We start from the raw sequence: 22,387 nt of genomic DNA, 5'->3' as shown, positions 1-22,387 counted from the left end.
CTGGCAGCTGCGATCTTTACAAGATGAAAAGAGTTCGTCCTCTCACCATCACCCTCATCTCTTGCCTCCCTGGGATATCTATGTCTTGTTAGTGGGCTCTGTGTCAGTGAGAATATGAGAGATGGACTGTAAGCCAGAGTTTTTACAATTACTAGCATGAACTCTTAGGCCTACCCTTTGACATACATAGAGTACGCTTTCACATATGACCTCAAGGCAATTCTGCTTTCATATTAACGTATTTGATGTGCTAAGGTTATTTTGAATAATATATTCGCTTTCAGCATTGCCTTTATAAGTTAGACCACAAGGTCGCTTATGATCCGACTACATCAGAGCTCTCCAACTGGTCCTGGAGAACTACTGGCTGTCAGGGCTTCATTCCAGGCCTTCAGTAACACACCTGATTCAGCTAATTAGTTGACTGAAGACCGTAATTAGTTGATATTTTGAATTGGATTAATTTATTAATGGGCTGGAATAAAAGTTTGCACACCTAGCTCCTCAGGACCAGATTTGAAGACCCTCAATCTATGTGAAGCTCCTACAAGCATACTGATGTAGTGTAGCAGTAGCCAGAGGTTACAGTATGTCACCGAGTGATTTAGTGCTGTGTGTAGATATTGGCTCAGTTGGTAGAGCATGGTGTTTGTAATGCCAGGTTTGTGTGTTCAATTCCCACGGGGGACCAATATGACAAATGTATGCAATCACCTCTGTAACTCATTCTGGATAAGAGCATTTGCTTAAATGACAAATCTTTCAAAAATGTAGATAGTGTGGGGCTATTATCAGTAGCTGGCCTGGGAATCCCTGTAGTGAGCTAGTCTGTGATTCACCTCCCAGGTAAAGGGAACTTGTACAGTTGGATTATTTTAAGAATCTAGGATGAGGATTAGGTTTGGCCTTTTAATCCTTAAATCCATGGGCTGCACCCACTGATGCAGAATCATGTACGGCTTGTTTAGTGGTTCTATAGTCGTGTAGTGCTTATTTATCTGACATCACAGGCTACTGCATAATGAGAGTTGGCTAGAGGAAAAGTGAATATTGAGGAGTGCAGCTGTAGGTTTACTCACCTGTTCTATTTACAGTATACACCACTGTAGACCGGTTAGTTCCGCGAAGTCCATTGCTGTTAAATCCCAGGTTGTTCGTGTTTTCTTTCTTTGCCACGTGTCTGGGAAACATTGAAAATGAGTTAGCTCGTTATTTGAATTGTCTAATATCTTTCTGGAAGTGCTGCTGCAGCAGTGATATAGCTGCTAAACAAGATGGAGATAATCTAGAGATTTACCAAACGTTGATTTAAATGGGGATCGATATCAGCTCATGGTTATCGTCGACTTCATCACACTATTAACTTTATCGGTGCACTGACAAGATATGAGAGCAATAAGATTATGAAGAACGTCCTGATGCTGCTATAAAAAGCCATTAAGTAGCAATATGTGCCCTTACTTCAAGGATGTAGTTATCTGCTAGACACAGGTACCAGATACTGATTGAGATTTTGATTGTAGCTAATAATGAATGTCTTCATGCTACTCGGCCCAGGTTCCTTGGACCTAAAGCTCCACTTAAGAAATGACAGCGTGAAGTTGGGATCCCATCGGCAAAACCACCTGAACCTTCAAAATGACATCCTTGGTCTGTACTGACTCTTGACAATGTCTTTTTCCCCTTCAGGATCACCACTACAGCAGCTTGTATGATGGACCTGAGACGATATCCGCTGGACGAACAAAACTGCACACTGGAGATAGAGAGCTGTGAGTATCTATCTTTCTCACTTTCAGTTCAACTCAATTACATTTAATTTGATCTATCTTTCTCGCTTTCAATTCAATTCAACTCACTTCAATTTTATTTGAATTGGTATGAATGGGAAACAACCTGTGCCAAACCAATGGTCTATACTAGTACTGTATGTATAAGGAATCCACAAAGTTGAAGACACAACTTCAAGTCAGTTACTATAATACAATAATATCTCAAGCATTAAAAACTACTCATGGACATGTACAGTAAATTAATCCTCATGAGGGGAAATTAATAGTGTTTCCTGTCGGCAGATTTGTCAGTGAAACCTAAAGCACCCAATTCAAGAATACTATGTTGCATCACTTCAGAAATTCAGGGATTTCTGCATTACAATGGTGTACAAATATTAAGACAAAAAGAGGCTGCCAAGGTCTACTTTATATGCTGCTTTTTGAAAAGTGTATTTCTTTCTCAACAGCTTGGTAAATGCTTTAAGGGCTTTCATTAACCTTTAAAAACTTGTTTTATTTTTTGTTATGACATTTTTGCACTATGAGGTCAAAATAACACTGGAATTATGAAAATGATAATTATGCCCTTTTTGTGTAAGAGCTGTTTGAAAACAATGCCTGGAATTTCAGCCTGTTCAGGTAGGATGGAACATGTCATGACATAGACAAATTACTTTGCATCTGGGTAAGGGGGTGGGCTCTAGACCATCCTATCAGCCAATCTGGGCTGTATATGTAAATATCTCAGGGAAATTAACAAGAACAAATATTTTGGAGTTATTTTCATTAAATAAACACAGTGTTTTACTAGACATATAGTGATTTAAAAATACAATTACAAAGACTGCATGGGGACTTTAATACATCTAATTTAGTCATTGACGTTAACATTAATCACTTGAATAAATCTAAATAGAAACGTTTCAATAAAAAATATCCGTTATCATCTTCCCCTCTTAAATTAATCAATTCAGCTACAATTTGAGAGGTCACGCAACACAAAAGCATGAGGTAATAGCACTACGTTTGCATTATCCTAATTATGTTCACCTTCATCTTGACAGAACTAAAGAACATTGTGCAACCATTGTGAACACAAATGGCCAAGTCAAATCTAATTGGGACCTGTTTTGCCTTTGTCGGGTATAGTTTTTGGGGAGGCAAACGTTAGTTCCAGTGTGATCCTGTTCAGCTGCTGAACAGACATGTCTCAGTGACTGAAGGCATTACAGCCAGGGACAGAGAGCCTCACAGAACACTTAGTTATTCAACATTCAGCTCTTTAACACAAAGCCTCCCCCTTCATTTTAGTGGCTGACAACAGCGACAGTGTGGACCAAATATGTAATGCATCTCTCCCTGATAAAGTTTTTAAAAAACACCTGAGGCCTCTCCTGTTTCATCTGTGCTGCTGGATTCAGAGTTTGTGAAGCTGCAATGTGATGTGGGCTCTGGCTCTGTAGACCCGACACCTTTGTGATCTGATGTGCTGCCTTTCCAACTCAGCAGCCGTCCTGGTCTATCTTGTCTTGATTCCCCTCTTCTCTTTCTCTTTAACTCCCCCCATATTTCTCTCTCTCTCTCTCTCTCGTCTCTCTCTCTCTCGCTCTCTCGCTCTCTCGCTCTCTCGCTCTCTCATCTCTCACTGTCTTTCTCCATCTCCCACTCTCTGCTTGGCTTTTTTTCTAGGGAGTATGACAGGTTGATCGCACCTATCTCCCTTAATACCTCTGAAATATAACCACTGAATCACGCTCAGTTTGTAACCAGCTTTGACAGTAGAAGCAGAACTTTCAAGTGTATTTTATTTTGTGTTAGATTTTCATCAAATTCATCAAATTCAAATTCGTAGTGTAATTGTTTTGGACTAAAACTAAATAGCTGAACCTGATTTAAATAGCATTCTTTAAATGCAGAATGTGACGTTTTACAGGAAAGGTTATTGTTGCTGCATCGTGCTGCAAAGAAAACCCCACCATTTGTTTGTTTTCTTTTTTCCTTTTTCAGAAGTTCATTCATTTATTAGAATTATTCAATTACCATACAAAGAAGCATTGATATAACATGAATCATAATGTTCTTGTTTTGTAACTTGTAAAGGTCTGCTGCCTATTGAATAAAATAGAATAGGAGGGAAGAAACATACTCAAAGGGCATGTTGTAAATCCCAATTAAAAGTCCCCTAGGAAGTGGGTGTTGAAATGTGAAATGAGATGCTGATTAAGTAGTATTTAATAATTCAGTCCGGCTTTAAACTTACTCTTTAAAGTTGTAATAGTAGAATGGACAAGAAATTGGGTAGTGCATCATCAATTCCTCTTGTCATGTTAGTCATTGCATACCATAACTTGTTGGAAATGTCCAGATAAACTAGCCCATGTCAGTTTTTTAGTCCATAGATTTTGTTGTAATTTTTTTGTCCCTGAAATATCACACGAATACACTTTAGATGTATAGAATGAGCTTTAAAACTGCAACATTTTCTTTGCATCCCATGACAAAATGTGTACAATTTCAGGAAATAATCTTTAATCCTGCAAAATGTTCTCCACCAACAAGAGGGGTGTGAACAGTTTGTGTCATGAACAGTGCCTGTGCCCATAGAAATAGACGTGGCGTGTTTGAAGGGGGCGGGGGGTGAGCGGTATGTTCCCCGATGCTGGAAGGGGGGCCCTAGTGAAACAGTTTGGGAACCCTTGCTCTATACCAGGGCACCAAGCAATAAAATAAATAGAGTCAAACGTTTCCATTTTTGTCATTTAGCAGACGCTGTTATCCAGAGCAACTTACAGTTAGTGCGTTCATCTTAAGAAAGCTCGGTGGGACAACCACATATCACAGGCATAGAAAGTACATTTTTCCTCAATAACGTAGTTGTCAGTAGAGTCAGAGCTAGAGGGAGGGGGGCTGGTTAAGTGTTTTTATTTTTTTATTTTATATGAGGTGAAACAGTCCTTTATCCTAGTGGCAATAAGGCTGCTGAATGACAATCACTAGCAGGTCCAGTGGGCTGGCCTACACTTGACAATGTAATTGACCATGTTCTGACATGTATAATGTGTTTAGTAGTGTACCATTGAAACACCTACTGTAAGAATCGCACTGGTTGTATTTATTGTACACAGAGCTGCAAACAACATGTCCCCATGGGGATAATAACGTTATTGTCTTATCTGTCTGTTTTAGGCATGCATGTCTTTGGAATATAGTCTTTCAGCTCCATGTGTATTTTCCTTTATCCCTGTCAGAGCTGATGTGTTGCTAGTTCAGACGTCTTCTGACAATATCACAAAGTGTCAGATGAAAGCCTTGTCAGGTTCAGAAAGGAAGGAGGGAAGAGAGGATAAAGCCTCAGAAAGTTTGGCTGGATAAAAGAAGGCCCCTAGATAGAGTATAAGCCTACAAGCAATAATAACTATTCAACACTTCTGTGTAAATTACTTTAATCATTAGTGTGAGCACGTAATATGCACTATACAATTAGCGTGATACAGTTATTTAGTCTCCCCTTCTATAAATTGTTCCAGTTATAAGCCCCTCTGTCTTCATACTAATTTGGTTGTAATGAAATACATCTCTGGAGCGGACTTTTCCCTCCTGGGAGTAGGAGTGTGATGAGATGAGACTTGTGCCCTGAAGGTGGACAGTGGAAGCAGTTATTTTGGATAGTCTGCCTCTCCTCTATGTGGCTCATTGCTGGGCAGGGACACTAATGTGTCATTTAAGGGAAATGCCTTTTTCATGGAATCATGTGTTAAGTGAGTTTTGTTGTCTAAATGCTGTTTTTACTTGTCAATACAACAACACAGTATGTCTAGCAGAGTGGCCGTGTGTGGCTACTTTATATTAAAGAACAACTGACCCATGTCACTGCACAGTGCTGGGTGACTTTCAGCAATATTGCATGAGTGCTAGTTTATGACCTTACAAAACACCTCCTGTCAAGCTACATTTGTTGTGTTGTTTCTTCCCAGCTTCTCTATAATGTTTGCAAATCTGGGCAGTAGTACAATAGGCCACATAACCTATATCTAGGAAGTGATAACCTTGGACTGCATTATTCAACAATGTCAAACTCAAAATGTTATAGTCGTTGCATAGTATAGTACATGCTTATGAATTTCACACGCACACAGTACTTCATTAGTAAAGCATACTGTATGGACTAGTCCACTGTATAAATCGTGCTGCCAGATGTATAGAGTATAATTAATTCACACCTACTGTAATACACTCAGCAAAAACGTGCCTTTTTCAGGACCCTGTCTTTCAAAGATAATTCAGAAGGGTTTAAACACTGTTTCCCATGCTTGTTCAATGAACCATAAACAATTAATGAACATGCACCTGTGGGAACGGTCGTGAAAACACTAACAGCTTATAGATGGTAGGCAATTAAGGTCACAGTTATGAAAACTTAGGACACTAAAGAGTCCTTTTTACTGACTCTGAAAAACACCAAAAGAAAGATGCCCAGGGTCCCTGCTCATCTGCGTGAATGTGCCTTAGGCATGCTGCAAGGAGGCATGATGACAGCAGATGTGCCCGGGCAATAAATTGCAATGTCCGTACTGTGAGACGCCTAAGACAGCGCTACAGGGAGACAGGACGGACAGCTGATCGTCCTCGCAGCGACAGACCACGTGTAACGAGACCTGCACAGGATCGGTACATCTGAACATCACACCTGCAGGACAGGTACAGGATGGCAACAACAACTGCCCGAGTTACACCAGGAACACACAATCCCTCCATCAGTGCTCAGACTGCAATAGGCTGAGAGAGGCTGGACTGAGGGCTTGTAGGCCTGTTTTAAGGCAGATGCTCACCGGACATCACCGGCAACAACATCACCTATGGACACAAACCCACCATTGCTGGACCAGACAGGACTGGCAAAAAGTGCTCTTCACTGACGAGTCGCAGTTTTGTCTCACCAGGGGTGATGGTCGGATTTGCGTTTATCGTCGAAGGAATGAGCGTTAAACTGAGGCCTGTACTCTGGAGCGGGATCAATTTGGAGGTGGAGGGTCCGTCATGGTCTGGGGCAGTGTGTCACAGCATCATCGGACTGAGCTTGTTGTCATTGCAGTGAGTTACAGGGAAGACATCCTCCTCCCTCATGTGGTACCCTTCCTGCAGGCTTATCCTGACATGACCCTCCAGCATGACAATGCAACAATCCCTACCACTCGTTCTGTGCGTGATTTCCTGCAAGACAGGAATGTCAGCGTCCTGCCATGGCCAGAGAAGAGCCCGATCTCAATCCCATTGAGCACGTCTGGGACCTGTTGGATCGGAGGGTGAGGGCTAGGGCCATTCCCCCCACAAATGTCTGGGAATTTGCAGATGCCTTGGTGGAAGAGTGGGGTAACATCTCACAGCAAGAACTGGCAAACCTGGTGGAGTCCATGAGGAGAAGATGCACTGCAGTACTTAATGCAGCTGGTGGCCACACCAGATACTGACTGTTACTTTTGATTTTGACCCCCCTTTGTTCAGGGACACATTATTCCATTTCTGTTAGTCACATGTCTGTGGAACTTGTTCAGCTTATGTCTCAGTTGTTGAATCTTGTTATGTTCATACAAATATTTACACATGTTAAGTTTGGTGAAAATAAACGCAATTGACAGTGAGAGGACGTTTCTTTTTTTGCTGAGTTTACAAATACGGTATCAAAGCAACATTCAGTATATTCCTTATTATTCAGTATAGTGTAGACCCAGACTGTGGGTGGTCAGAGAAAAAAAGAGGTGTTTAAATAACATATTTTGAAATAAAAAGAGAGATAATTGCACCATTTTAGAGGACAATTATGCCACTAGTAGACCCACAATCCAGCCTTCTCTCTGTTTATTTTACTAGGCAAGTCAGTTGAGAACAAATTCTTATTTACTATGACGGTGTCGTGTCTTTGGCATCATTAAACTGAAGACTTATTTATCAAATAACTCTGTAATTATTATTACGCGATTAAACTGATTAATCATGTAACTGTAATTAACTAGGAAGTCGGGGCACCAAGGAAAATATTCAGATTACAAAGTTATAATTTTCCTAATATAACTTTCAGATATTTTAATATCTGATCAATTAGTCTTCGAATTAATGAATTATTATTTACCTCACGTTAGTCTCATTCCAAATGTCGTAAATTGTTGGTTATCTGCATGAACCCAGTCTTCACTATGAGTCATCTATACATCAATTGTCTTAAAATAATTTATTTACTAACTAGGTAATTCACAGAAATGCATAACAAACAGTAGATATGGTTACAAGGAAATTATAGAATGTGCCCTAGTGGGCTAAACCGGCATGGCGGCTTGTTAGACAAAATGGGAGTGGGGGTCAGCTGAGAAGGCACTACAGAGTTGATAATTATAACAAATGAAATGCTAACCCTTTGCACATGAACGCTCACTCATTTGGGAATAATTGCAATCAATATATATATTTACGCTCAGTGTGTCGTCGGGATCTCTGTTGAAAAGTTTGTTTCTGTTGGAGAGTTTGTCCGCTCTCTCTCTCTGTCGTGGTTAGAATGGTTAGTTCAGAGTGACATTCATTCATGTCGTTATAGAATAGGTGTTTCGGCGGTTGTTGGTCTTCGCGTTCAATGATACCGAATTCCTAGCTGCAGACTAGTAATTAATATCAGACTTGTTTTTATTCTGTCGGTATCGATAGTCTAAGAGTTTAACCATGTGGTATGGTTAAAAGTTCAGCAAGAGAAATGCATGGTCTGCAACCTTTAGCCATCTCGTAATTGAGGTAAGCTTGGTCTGGTCTCAAACCTTGGCCCTCTTGTTATCGAGGTAAGCTGGTCTGGTGATAGAAAACCTAGGTGGGGGATTTATTCGGAAGAGCAGGAAAGGGCCTGTCCCATGACGCCAGACCATAACTGTGCTCATGGGCGGTCCTCTGATTTAGTTAAAGCCCAAAAGGGAATTGGAGTTTCCTTCATTAAACAGTCCAAAATCACATTACACAATTTCACAAACAGTTCCATGCTCACTCATTCATTTTATACAACAATTAGATGTAAGCCTCATAACTGAGGCTATTATATAAACAGCGTTATGGTAATGTGGCCGTACTGTCTCTCATGAGTTTCACAAAATTGTACCAAACGGAACAGTTCGTAGCTGGATTCTTCACCGAACTTTTATAGATTCTCCAGAACATAAATATTGTTCGGACCTCCAGTTCTGTGAGGTGGAAGAAATTCCTTTGTTCTCTCTATGAAAACTCACTCCCTCTCTATACTGTGGCCATGAGGAGATAGTCTCCTCCAGGAATTTACAACCTCTCTGACCACAGCAGCTTGGGTGGAGGAGACAGAGGGAGATGGTGCTCACTGTGTCCAAAGAGGGCAACGTCATGACAACAGCCTAGGAACAGTGGGTTAACTGCCTTGTTCAGAACGACAGATTTTGACCTTGTCAGCTTGGGGATTCGATCTAGCAACCTTTCAGTTACTGGCCCAACGCTCTAACCACTAGGCTACCTGCCACCCCAAATGTACGTACTTATTGTTTTTCTTTCTAAGATGGCAAGAGTGGAAGCGATGCCTCATTATTATGGTGATTTTACGCTGTTGTCAGTGTTGTCACAATGAAACCCTCATCTAAGCTCAAAATTCCACCAAGTAATAGTTACATTTTCTGCACCAGCGGTGCACAACGTACGGAGCGTCACTGCTATCAGATCCTATTTTAGAAACCACAAATGTCCTCTGGGGTCTGAACAGTTTGTACACTGGAGTTTATTCTGCGCCTTAGATCTTCCCATCACAGCTCCTGCAGGTTTGCCAACCAGCTGAACTGAAGACAGCTCGCTGCGCGCTGTCGGACTTTAGAGACACTTTTAATTGGACACCAGGAATAAGATTAAAGTAACTTTGAACCGTGGGTATCAAACATTCATTTTAGTTATATTTTAGAGGAGCCTCTCAAGCACATGCAGGGGAAAAAGCGTCAGTTGTTTGAGACTCTGACTCTGATTTTCCTGTGCTCTGTCCAGTTAAATTTGAAAAGAGCAGCAGACCTTCCCATGCATTGTTAAGTCTGAAACTTGGCTCTTAAGTCCCCCGGTGTAGCCCTTTGATGGTATTTCTGAGACTCTCTCTGACTCAATGTATACTTTACAGACTTCAATTAGGCTTGGCCTCTGCTTTTGGTTTACTTTTCATTTATGTTTGATGATGGTGTATTCATGTATGAACCAAGGGATGTGTGCAACTCCTAGCATAAAGTTTTAATTTGTTCGAGGCCAGTTTTCCCATGAATCCTAACTGAAAATCCATCTGTGTAACTCGATAGGATTACATTATTTACACAGTTTCCAAGTGAAGTGCACCTCTCAAGTTAGTATTTGGCCCTAAGAGAGCAAACCTCCAGGATTCACTTGTCAATTTGCTAAAATTCAACACAATCTAACACTCAATTCGTGCAAATATGTACAAAAAAGTATTTCAGCAGATTTTGTGTTTTTGCTCATTTTTGGTGTGGCTTAATTAGTAGGAAACGACAACATTTTTGGTGCAACTTAATTCATAGGAACATACTTTTTGGGGAGGCAAACTTCAGAACAGTCTTTTGAAAGTTATTAGAACAATGCATGATGGGCAATGGTTTTCTACACTGCCTTTTTTGTGTCCCACATTTATTCATATAAAAAAAAAAAATTGTTAACAACCCAATATTGTTAATCCACCAGGTTGTCACCGAAATAATCATAATATAATAGTAGCCTTACATTTGTTTTGTATTTTAATAATGCCAAAACTGTTTTCTATGCTTGTTTTCACTTACTACTTTGGGATACTGGTGCACTTGAAGTCAGAAATGCCCATTTTTCATGTAGGCAACAATAGGCCTACATTATTTTCTTCATAACGCATTTCATATTTCATGGAGCCTACATTACAACATTTTCTTCATAATGCATTTAATACAAGGCAAGGACAAATTTTATGAGGGTTGCCAGATTTGTTTTGTTGGTATTGATGAAGGTATTTGATTGGGGAATGGGGATGCATTTTTATGATGGGAAATTATAATACACACCATAATACACAAACACTTACACACATATACACACCCTCACTTTGTTTGTACTCATATTATAGCCAACTCTTTTGTATGAATAATTTTTTATAAAATATGTGTTATGTATTCATTATCTTTAACTGGTTAAATGTTTGTAGTTTGCATGTTTCAGTAGTGATTAACATGGTTAAATAGTCATAAATCTCTGCTTGATTTAGCTTTTGGTATATTTGGCATTTTTATACATATTCTGTATTTCCACTGAAGAAATCAATAATTAATCAACACACTATTGTAAATAAATGGACACTACCTGTTATAAAATGGAAATTGCTCTCCCTAAATAAATAGTGAGAAATGTTCAGTCTGAAACCATGTGTTTTACAGCCCTGTAATAACGATATATCACCTTAATAATTGTTTATTTATAACCTATGGAGTATAAGATGTTGGTAATAGTGGCATAGGAGAGTGTGAAATTAATGAAATACCCTAAACCTAAGCTATGTCAGCAGCAATTTCCAGTGAGACATGCTCAGTCTGAAGCCATTCGGCTATGGGTTTCACAGCCCTATAATAATGATACAAGTTATATCACCTTAAAAAGGGTTTATTTACAACCTCTGGGGTATAACATGTTGGGCAAAGTGGTGTAAGAGAGTCTGACATACAACCCCTAACTTGAGTTCAGTCTTCGCCAATGAGAAACAAGAGGGGCCTAGCTTCGTCCTTCATGACTGCGAAAGGCCTCAATTCTAGGCCGTAGAAAATCCTACATCCATCTCATTAGATCAGGACAGGATGGATCAACAGTGATTCATATTACTGGTTTGCATCCTAAAAAAAGGACAGTTGTGTTTAGCTGCATAACACACTTCCATTATTTGTCTACCCATATGATGTGGATCATTGTCAGGTTATTAGATATATAAGCTTCCGCAACAACAGAACACCATGGTTGTAATAATACTTTAAACAGGTAGTTTCTAAATCTGTAGAATGTGTTTGTTTTGGGCCCACACTGGTAAGTTAACTTATGTAAATTAGACAGTAATAGGGGATTTTCTTCTGAATAACTGGTCAGAGCATAGCACTTTCCATTCAGCTTCAGGCAACTTGGATGTATCACTACTGTAAGTCGCTCTGGATAAGAGCGTCTGCTAAATTACTAAAATGTAAAATGTAAATCACACCTGTAGTGACTACTTCTATCCGTCACGCCCATTGTTGCTTACCCATTGTTCACTAGATATATCAATGGAATTACACCCAGCACAATGTTGAAAAACAGAATGCTTTCAACCACTAGATATCATAACTAGACGTGAGCTGGAGGTGGTCCCAACGCTGCCACCAATGTAGCAGAAGAAAGTGAAAGCTGCAACAGGGACTCTAACCAGGGCTCATATGTGGCAAAGTGAGCTCTAACGGCCATTGTCATGAAAGCCTAGTAGGTCTCTGGGCAGAGACAGTTGGTCTACAATGCTGGCATATGCCTTGTTACAATAGCCTAAGTATATAGCATGATTGACACGACCATAATAATCATCATGAAATGGCCTTGGTAGTACCATAAGTGTAAGCCAACATAATTAATAATTTTACATTAATCCTGTTTAACTGCATTGATATCGATTAATTGGTCATAGTCCAGACTCGTTATAGTGGCAAATACCATGCAGTTGCACCAGGGGAATTTAAACCAAACAGATTTTTTTCTACAGGTCTTCTGTTTCCCCACATTTATTGATGCATTCATTTCCCATCATGAAAAGGTGTCCCATTCCCCAATCAAATACCTTCATTGATACCACACACACAAAAAAAATACAGTGTCACGGATCCGTCTGGAACTTTCATTGCGCACACCTGGCCCCTATTCCCACTGATTGTATTTGTATACAGTTGAAGTCGGAAGTTTACATACACCTTAGCCAAATACATTTAAACAAAGTTTTTCACAATTTCTGACATTTAATCCTATTGAAAAATCCCTGTTTTAGGCCAGTTAGGATCACCACTTTATTTTAAGAATGTGGAATGTCACAATAATAGTAGAGAGAATGATTTATTTCAGCTTTTATTTCTATCAGATTCCCAGTGGGTCAGAAGTTTACGTACAATCAATTAGTATTTGGTAGCATTGCTTTTAAATTGTTTAACTTGGGTCAAACGTTTCAGGTAACCTTCCACAAGCTTCCCACAATAGGTTGGGTGAATATTGGCCCATTCTTCCTGACAGAGCTGGTGTAACTGAGTCAGGTTTGTAGGACTCCTTGCTCACACATGCTTTTTCAGTTCTGCCCACACATTTTCTATAGGATTGAGGTGAGGGCTTGGGGTCAGGGCCACTCCAATACCTTGACTTTGTTGTCCTTAAGTCATTTTGACACAACTTTGGAAGTATGCTTGGGGTCATTGTCCATTTGGAAGACCCATTAGCGACTAAGCTTTAACTTCCTGATTGATGTCTTGAGATGTTGCTTCAATATATCCAAATAATTTTCCTCCCTCATGATGCCATCTATTTTGTGAAGTGCACCAGTCCCTCCTGCAGCAAAGCACCACCACAACATGATGCTGCCACCACCATGCTTCATGGTTGGGATGGTGTTCTCTGGCTTGCAAGTGTCCCCCTTTTTCCTCCAAACATAACGATGGTCATTATGGCCAAACAGTTCTTTTTTTGTTTCATCAGACCAGAGGACATTTCTCCAAAAAGTATGATCTTTGTCCACATGTGCAGTTGCAAAACGTAGTCTGGCTTTCTTATGGCAGTTTTGGAGCAGTGGCTTCTTCCTTGTTGAGCGGCCTTTCAGCTCATGTCGATATAGGACGTGTTTTACTTTGGATATAGAAACTTTTGTACCTGTTTCCTCCAGCATCTTCACAAGTTCCTTTGCTGTTGTTCTGGGATTGATTTGCGCTTTTCGCACCAAAGTACGTTCATCTCTAGGAGACAGAACACGTGTCCTTCCTGAGCGGTATGACGGCTGCGTGGTCCCATGGTGTTTATACTTGCGTACTATTGTTTGTACAGATGAACGTGGTACCTTCAGGCGTTTGGAAATTGCTCCCAAGGATGAACCAGACTTGTGGAGGTCTGCAATTTCTTTCTGAGGTCTTGGCTGATTTCTTTTGATATTCCCATGATGTCAAGCAAAGAGGCACTGAGTTTGAAGGTAGGCCTTGAAATACATCCACAGGTACACCTCCAATTGACTCAAATGATGTCAATTAGCCTATCAGAAGCTTCTAAAGCCATGACATCATTTTCTGGAATTTTCCAAGTTGTTTAAAGGCACAGTCAACTTAGTGTATGTAAACTTCTGACCCACTGGAATTGTGATACAAGTGAAATAAGTGAAATAATCTGTCTCTAAATAATTGTTGGAAAAATTACTCGTGTCATGCACAAAGTAGATGTTCTAACCGACTTGCCAAAACTATAGTTTGTTTACAAGAAATTTGTGGAGTGGTTGAAAAACGAGGTTTAATGACTCCAACCTAAGTGTATGTAAACTTCCGACATCAACTGTACATGTGCCCTTTGTTCACCATGGTCTTGTCGATTATTGTTCAAATCAAATCAAAGTTTATTTGTCATGTGCGCTGAATACAACAGGTGTGGCCCTTACAGTGAAATTCTATTTTACAGGCTCTAACCAATAGTGCAAAAAAGGTATTAGGTGAACAATAGGTAGGTAAAGAAATAAAACAACAGTAAAAAGACAGGCTATATACAGTAGCGAGGCTATAAAAGTAGCGAGGCTACATACAGACACCGGTTAGTCAGGCTGATTGAGGTAGTATGTACATGTAAATATGTTTAAAGTGACTATGCATATATGATGAACAGAGAGTAGCAGTAGCGTAAAGTAGGGGTTGGCAGGTGGTGGGTGGGACACAATGCAGATAGCCCGGTTAGCCAATGTGCAGGAGCACTGGTTGGTCGGCCCAATTGAGGTAGTATGTACATTAATGTATAGTTAAAGTGACTATGCATATATGATAAACAGAGAGTAGCAGCAGCGTAAAAAGAGGGGTTGGGGGGGCACACAATGCAAATAGTCCGGGTAGCCATTTGATTACCTGTTCAGGAGTATTATGGCTTGGGGGTAAAAACTGTTGAGAGGCCTTTTTGTCCTAGACTTGGCACTTCGGTACCGCTTGCCATGCTGTAGTAGAGAGAACAGTCTATGACTGGGGTGGCTGGGGTCTTTGACAATTGTTAGGGCCTTCCTCTGACACCGCCTGGTGTAGAGGTCCTGGATGGCATGCGGCTTAGCCCCAGTGATGTACTGCGCCGTATGCACTACCCTCTGAAGTGCCTTGCGGTCAGAGACCGAGCAATTGCCGTACCAGGCAGTGGTGCAACCGGTCAGGATGCTCTCAATGTTGCAGCTGTAGAACATTTTGAGGATCTCAGGACCCATGCCAAATCTTTTTAGTTTCCTGAGGGGGAATAGGCTTTGTCGTGCACTCTTCACGACTGTCTTGGTGTGTTTGGACCATTCTAGTTTGTTGTTGATGTGGACACCAAGGAACTTGAAGCTCTCAACCTGCTCCACTACAGCCCCATTGATGAGAATGGGGCGTGCTCGGTCCTCCTTTTCCTGTAGTCCACAATCATCTCCTTAGTCTTGGTTACGTTGAGGGATAGGTTGTTATTCTGGCACCACCCGGCCAGGTCTCTGACCTCCTCCCTATAGGCTGTCTCGTCGTTGTCGGTGATCAGGCCTACCACTGTTATATCGTCTGCAAACTTAATTATGGTGTTGGAGTCGTGCCAGGCCGTGCAGTCGTGGGTGAACAGGGAGTACAGGAGGGGACTGAGCATGCACCCCTGGGGAGATGCAGGGTTGAGGATCAGCGTGGCAGATGTGTTGCTACCTACCCTCACCACCTGGGGGCGGCCCGTCAGGAAGTCCAGGATCCAGTTGCAGAGGGAGGTGTTTAGTCCCAGGATCCTTAGCTTAGCGATGAGCTTTGAGTGTACTATGGTGTTGAACGCTGAGCTGTAGTCAATGAATAGCATTCTCACATAAATGTTCCTTTTGTCCAGGTGGGAAAGGGCAGTGTGGAGTGCAATAGAGATTGCATCATCTGTGGATCTGTTTGGGCGGTATGCAAATTGGAGTGGGTCTAGGGTTTCTGGGATAATGGTGTTGATGTGAGCCATTACCAACCTTTCAAAGCACTTCATGGCTACAGACGTGAGTGCTACATGTCTGTAGTCATTTAGGCAGGTTGCCTTTGTGTTCTTGGGCACAGGGACTATGGTGGTCTGCTTGAAACATGTTGGTATTACAGACTCAATCAGGGACATGTTGAAAATGTCAGTGAAGACACCTGCCAGTTGGTCAGCACATGCCCGGAGCACATGCCCGGAGCACACGTCCTGGTAATCCGTCTGGCCCCGCAGCCTTGTGTATGTTGACCTGTTTCAAGGTCTTACTCACATCGGCTACGGAGAGCGTGATCACACAGTCGTCCGGAACAGCTGATGCTCTCATGCATACCTCAGTGTTGCTTGCCTCGAAGCAAGCATAGAAGTGATTTAGCTCGTCTGGTAGGCTCGTGTCACTGGGCAGCTCGCGGCTGTGCTTCCCTTTGTAGTCTGTAGTAGTTTGCAAGCCCTGCCACATAAGACGAGCGTCGGAGCCGGTGTAGTATGATTCAATCTTAGCCCAGTATTGACGCTTTGCCTGTTTGATGGTTCGTCTCAGGGCATAGCAGGATTTCTTGTAAGCTTCCGGGTTAGAGTCCCGCACCTTGAAAGCGGCAGCTCTACCCTTTAGCTCAGTGCGAATGTTGCCTGTAATCCATGGCTTCTGGTTGGGGTATGTACGTACAGTCACTGTGGGGAAGACGTCCTCGATGCACTTATTGGTAAAGCCAGTGACTGATGTGGTGTACTCCTCAATGCCATCGGTAGAATCCCGGAACATGTTCCAGTCTGTGATAGCAAAACAGTCCTGTAGTTTAGCATCTGCTTCATCTGACCACTTTTTTAGAGACCGAGTCACTGGTGCTTCCTGCTTTAATTTTTGCTTGTAAGCAGGAATGTTACTATATCCGTTGGTGCGTATGAGTACCTGTGCTATATGTTTTGGGCTTTCGTGCCTTTGTGGATTGCGCAGATGATTACGGGTCTCATCCCGTGTGTTAATCATTGTGCACTTGTGTTATTTATTCGAGGTACTCCTCGCTCTTTTGTTTGGGTTTCAACCCTGTGTTTTTGTTACGTGTTTGTTTGGTCTCCATCCCTGTGCCTTTACACAGCACGCCGTCATTTGAGGCTAAATTTTAAAAAAATATTACGCATTCCTGCGCCTGTCTTCCGAATCATTTATACCAACGTAACGTACAGACAAATATAGCTTTTAACTCCAATCTGGCAACCCTCATAAAATCCGACATAGCACCAGAATCCCAAAATATTGAGGAAAAACAAGCATAGAACAGCATTGGCATTAATAAAGAAATTAAAAAACTTACGGATACTATTATATTATAAGTATTTTGGTGACAACTTGGTTGATTAACAATATTGTGTTGTTAACATGTTTTTTTTTTATAGATAAATGTGGGACACAAAAAAGGCAGTGTAGAACACCATTGTCCATCATGCATTGCTCCAATAACTTTCAAATATATGTTCTGAAGTTTGCCCCCCAAAAATTACTTTTCCTATGAATGAAGTCACACAAAAACGTGTGTCTTTTCCTACGAATTAAGTAGGAGAAAAATGTGTGTATTTTCACATGAGTTAAGCCACTCAAAAACGCACAATGTCTGTTGCAATACTTTCTGTACATATTTAGTGTGAGATTGTGTTATTCAATTCTAATCCAGTCAGCTCCAGTCAGAGACATATTTGAATGTCTGGTTTCAGCCCAAATGTTGTTTGAAGTCAAGTTACAGTATATTATGATGAGTGAAGTCTCCCACCACACTCCTACAAAGGTCTCCCTAAGAACAATAAAACAAATCAATTCTGAATTTATTTTATAAGCTTTATAAAATGCCTTTAGTCAGATGGGCCTATTATGCTATCTCTAACAATGTTATCAAGATAAATTTGATGTATTTTTATTGACAAAGCTCCCAAACCCGTGAGTCTATGGGAAGATACTTCGTGTTAGCTTAGCATAGTCATCTATCCTTTAAGACAGGGGTGGTTAATTCCAGTCCTCGAGGGCCTGATTGGTGTTACAGTTTTGCCCCAGCTCCAGCTAACACACCTGACTCCAATAATCACCTAACCATGATCTTCAGTTTAGAATGACATTTCATTAATCAGCTGTGTTTGCTAGGGATGGAGAAAAAGTGTGACACCAATCAGGCTCTCGAGGACTGAAGTTGCCCACCCCTGCCTTAAGAGTTCAAATTAAAGTCAACCAGGGACAAGGGAGACCCAGCCTATGTAGAAAGGCAGGGCGTTTTCTCCTCAGTCCTCTTCTCTCTCTCTCCTCTCTCCCTCCTTCCTTCCAGTTCTTGTGCATCACTGATTCTGCATGGGGATCCAATCAATCCAAATACAGTGATGAAAGAGCTATGACAGCAAATGGAGGCAAAATATAATTTGCAAAGTCGGGCTCAATGGAGTTAAGTGGATCAGAGAAGCCCAACCAACCAAGCAGCGACCTGATATCGCCATCTCTATAGCAGGGGTTGGAAGGATGTTTATCGTGTAGGCTCTATGATAATAATGCATTGGTTATTGCGTATTGACTTGTATATGCTGTATTACGTAACTTAACGATCTATCACAAAAAACAAATAGCTCTTAACAGCCTCTTCGAAATAGCTTCAATGAAACACATACTGTACCATCATGATGTCGTGTCTGACTATGATTCAATTATATGACATGCTATATATCGAATCCATTACCTAACGTTTAATTGATTTTGTGATTGAATTAAACCATGTAACAATTAAACCATTAATAGAGCAGTTATCTCCCGAATCCACTCTCTTAAAGATCTGAAGATCTTTTATATCAATAGTAGTCAATTATTAATCGTCACCTCAATCGGTCTCATTATGATTGTTGTAAGTACTTGAATCAGCAATACACAAATTGGCTTAATTATTTATTTACTAGATACCTAAATAATCACAGAGAATTACATATATATACACATGATAGATCATACATCGATTACTAATCATGTCATGAAAAGCCCCTAGTGGGCTAACCCGATATGACAGCTGGTTTCACAAAGGAAGGCGGTTGGGTTTGAATGAAAGAGTGGGAAGACTGAGGGACAAAGGGATTGGGTCTATCAGACCTTGAGAAGCTATGCTACCGTAAATACTGAATCGTATACATTCTAATAACCGCCCATTCAGAAAAGGAAAGTGCAAGATACAGTGGGGCAAAAAAGTATTTAGTCAGCCACCAATTGTGCAAGTTCTCCCACTTAAAAAGATGAGAGAGGCCTGTAATTTTCATCATAGGTACACTTCAACTATGACAGACAAAATGAGAAGAAGAAAAAATCCAGAAAATCACATTGTAGGATTTTTAATGAATTTATATGCAAATTATGGTGGAAAATAAGTATTTGGTGAATAACAAAAGTTTATCTCAATACTTTGTTATATACCCTTTGTTGGCAATGACACAGGTCAAACGTTTTCTGTAAGTCTTCACAAGGTTTTCACACACTGTTGCTGGTATTTTGGCCCATTCCTCCATGCAGATCTCCTCTAGAGCAGTGATGTTTTGGGGCTGTCACTGGGCAACACGGACTTTCAACTCCCTCCAAAGATTTTCTATGGGGTTGAGATCTGGAGACTGGCTAGGCCACTCCAGGACCTTGAAATGCTTCTTACGAAGCCACTCCTTTAATGCCCGGGCAGTGTGTTTGGGATCATTGTCATGCTGAAAGACCCAGCCACGTTTCATCTTCAATGCCCTTGCTGATGGAAGGAGGTTTTCACTCAAAATCTCACGATACATGGCCCCATTCATTCTTTCCTTTACACGGATCAGTCGTCCTGGTCCCTTTGCAGAAAAACAGCCCCAAAGCATGATGTTTCCACCCCCATGCTTCACAGTAGGTATGGTGTTCTTTGGATGCAACTCAGCATTCTTTGTCCTCCAAACACGACAAGTTTTTACCAAAAAGTTATATTTTGGTTTCATCTGACCATATGACATTCTCCCAATCCTCTTCTGGATCATCCAAATGCTCTCTAGCAAACTTCAGACGGGCCTGGACATGTACTGGCTTAAGCAGGGGGACACGTCTGGCACTGCAGGATTTGAGTCCCTGGCGGTGTAGTCTGTTACTGATGGTAGGCTTTGTTACTTTGGTCCCAGCTCTCTGGAGGTCATTCACTAGGTCCCCCCGTGTGGTTCTGGGATTTTTGCTCACCGTTCTTGTGATCATTTTGACCCCACGGGGTGAGATCTTGCGTGGAGCCCCAGATCGAGGGAGATTATCAGTGGTCTTGTATGTCTTCCATTTCCTAATAATTGCTCCCACAGTTGATTTCTTCAAACCAAGCTGCTTACCTATTGCAGATTCAGTCTTCCCAGCCTGGTGCAGGTCTACAATTTTGTTTCTGGTGTCCTTTGACAGCTCTTTGGTCTTGGCCATAGTGGAGTTTGGAGTGTGACTGTTTGAGGTTGTGGACAGGTGTCTTTTATACTGATAACAAGTTCAAACAGGTGCCATTAATACAGGTAACGAGTGGAGGACAGAGGAGCCTCTTAAAGAAGAAGTTACAGGTCTGTGAGAGCCAGAAATCTTGCTTGTTTGTACGTGACCAAATACTTATTTTCCACCATAATTTGTAAATAAATTCATAAAAAATCCTACAATGTGATTTTCTGGATTTTTTCCCCACATTTTGTCTGTCATAGTTGACGTGTACCTATGATGAAAATTACAGGCCTCTCTCATCTTTTTAAGTGGGAGAACTTGCACAATTGGTGGCTGACTAAATACTTTTTTGCCCCACTGTATATATATTTACTCTGAGCTACACTTCGATAGATGGGTCAAAGATGGAAGACTGGTTTACCCAGCAGAGATCGCCATTGTCCTTTGAAGAATCTTTCTGGTCGTAGTGTTGTAGAGCGGATACGTTGTAGTACCCTGTCATTCTTCTGAGATTGTCTGTCCTTTCCTAGGCCATGTGTGTTTACAGCTGCAGCTGATAAGTCGACGTCTAGGATGTATCACTTCTTTAGTGAATAATAGTTCAAAGTTCATACCAAGTTGACATAGTCAGCTCGTGCTGTATTCTGGCTGGTCCAGTCGAAGTTCACCATTCCAGCGTGGTGATCGTCACCTCCACGTTGAAATTCGCCCTTTTAAACGTTAGGACAGCAGTCCTAACATTTCTAGAACTAAATGTTAATTTTGTTTGGTTGTAGTTGAAATTAGCCCTTTTAAACATATGGACACCAGTCCTCATGTCATCGGGAACTAAGTTTGACTTCTGTCAAAGGGCTTTTGTACTTGGGGAGAGAAGGGCATGTTTCATAGTTCTCAACCAATGTCTGTTCACTTGGGCATGGCCACTGAGTGGGCCTACGTTTTACTATGAAACAATTCTCTTATTTAGGAGGCTAAAATTATAATATTTTCACAAATAGTTTCATATTTAAACATTTAAATTGCATAACAATTCCATGTGAATCTGATAACTAGAATGTGTAGACTTTCCAAGATACAATTTATGTCGTCCTATCATCAGATATAATGTCCCAGACAACAGCTGATCTGACATTATATTCTTTATGTACCAACGGACATTTTCAACTGGTTGAGAAATGGAAATATTGTTCCATTCCCCAACCTTTTGATGTTACCATACTCTCTCTATGTTAACAAAGAGCTTTCCAAGAGTCCATTCTGTAGAGTGGAGAGTAAAGAGGGAAAGGTATTTATGGGGGTGTCATTAACCTCACCCAACAGGGCATGTCATGAGGAGAGGGAGGAGAGGAGAGGTAGGAATAGGAGAGAAGAGGGAGGAGAGGAGAGGTAGGAGAGGAGGAGAGGACAGGGAGGAGAGGAGAGTGGCAGTGGAGAGGGGGAGAAGAGAGGGAGGAGAGGGGGTGAGGGAGGAGAGGAGATGGGGAGAGGGGAGAGAAGAGGAGAGGGGGAGAGGAGAGGAGAGGGAGAGGGGGAGGAGAGGGGGAGAGGAGAGGAGGAGAGGGAAGAGAGGGAAGAGAGGGAAGAGAGGGGGAGCAAGGGAGAGGGGGAGAAGAGAGGGTGAGAAGATAAAGGAAGAGAAAGGGAAGGCCTGCATGGGACTAATCAATGAGCCAGTGGGAGAGTTCCTGCATAGTGCTGTCAAATATCACTCAGCCATGAGATCCACCTGCACACGCACACCAAACACACCACGCTCTCACACGCACCACGCTCTCACACATACATATTCATGTGAATAGATACACACACATTCACGCACACAAACATACACACACATGCAGGCACGCAGACACACAGTCACGCAAATACACACACTCAAATTCATAAACACACACACACGCACATTTTGATTACCAGTCATTATGAGGAGGAA

At 41.4% G+C, this 22,387-nt stretch overlaps 1 protein-coding gene across 1 annotated transcript in view; it reads left to right on the top strand.

The window, feature by feature from the left end:
• LOC106603846 (gamma-aminobutyric acid receptor subunit beta-2) overlaps positions 1–22,387 on the top strand; it is a 49,976-nt gene that overhangs the window by 12,973 nt on the left and 14,616 nt on the right. The window contains exon 2 of the mRNA XM_014198033.3: positions 1,690–1,772. Within this exon, the coding sequence (XP_014053508.2) occupies positions 1,690–1,772 (83 nt within the window). The remainder of the gene's footprint in view (positions 1–1,689; positions 1,773–22,387) is intronic.

This window comes from Salmo salar, chromosome 04, assembly GCF_965601325.2.
Source record: "Salmo salar chromosome 04, fSalSal1, whole genome shotgun sequence".
Lineage (NCBI taxonomy): Eukaryota > Metazoa > Chordata > Actinopteri > Salmoniformes > Salmonidae > Salmo > Salmo salar.
Note: the sequence above shows the minus strand (reverse complement) of the source record. Positions and strands in the feature narration are given on the sequence as shown.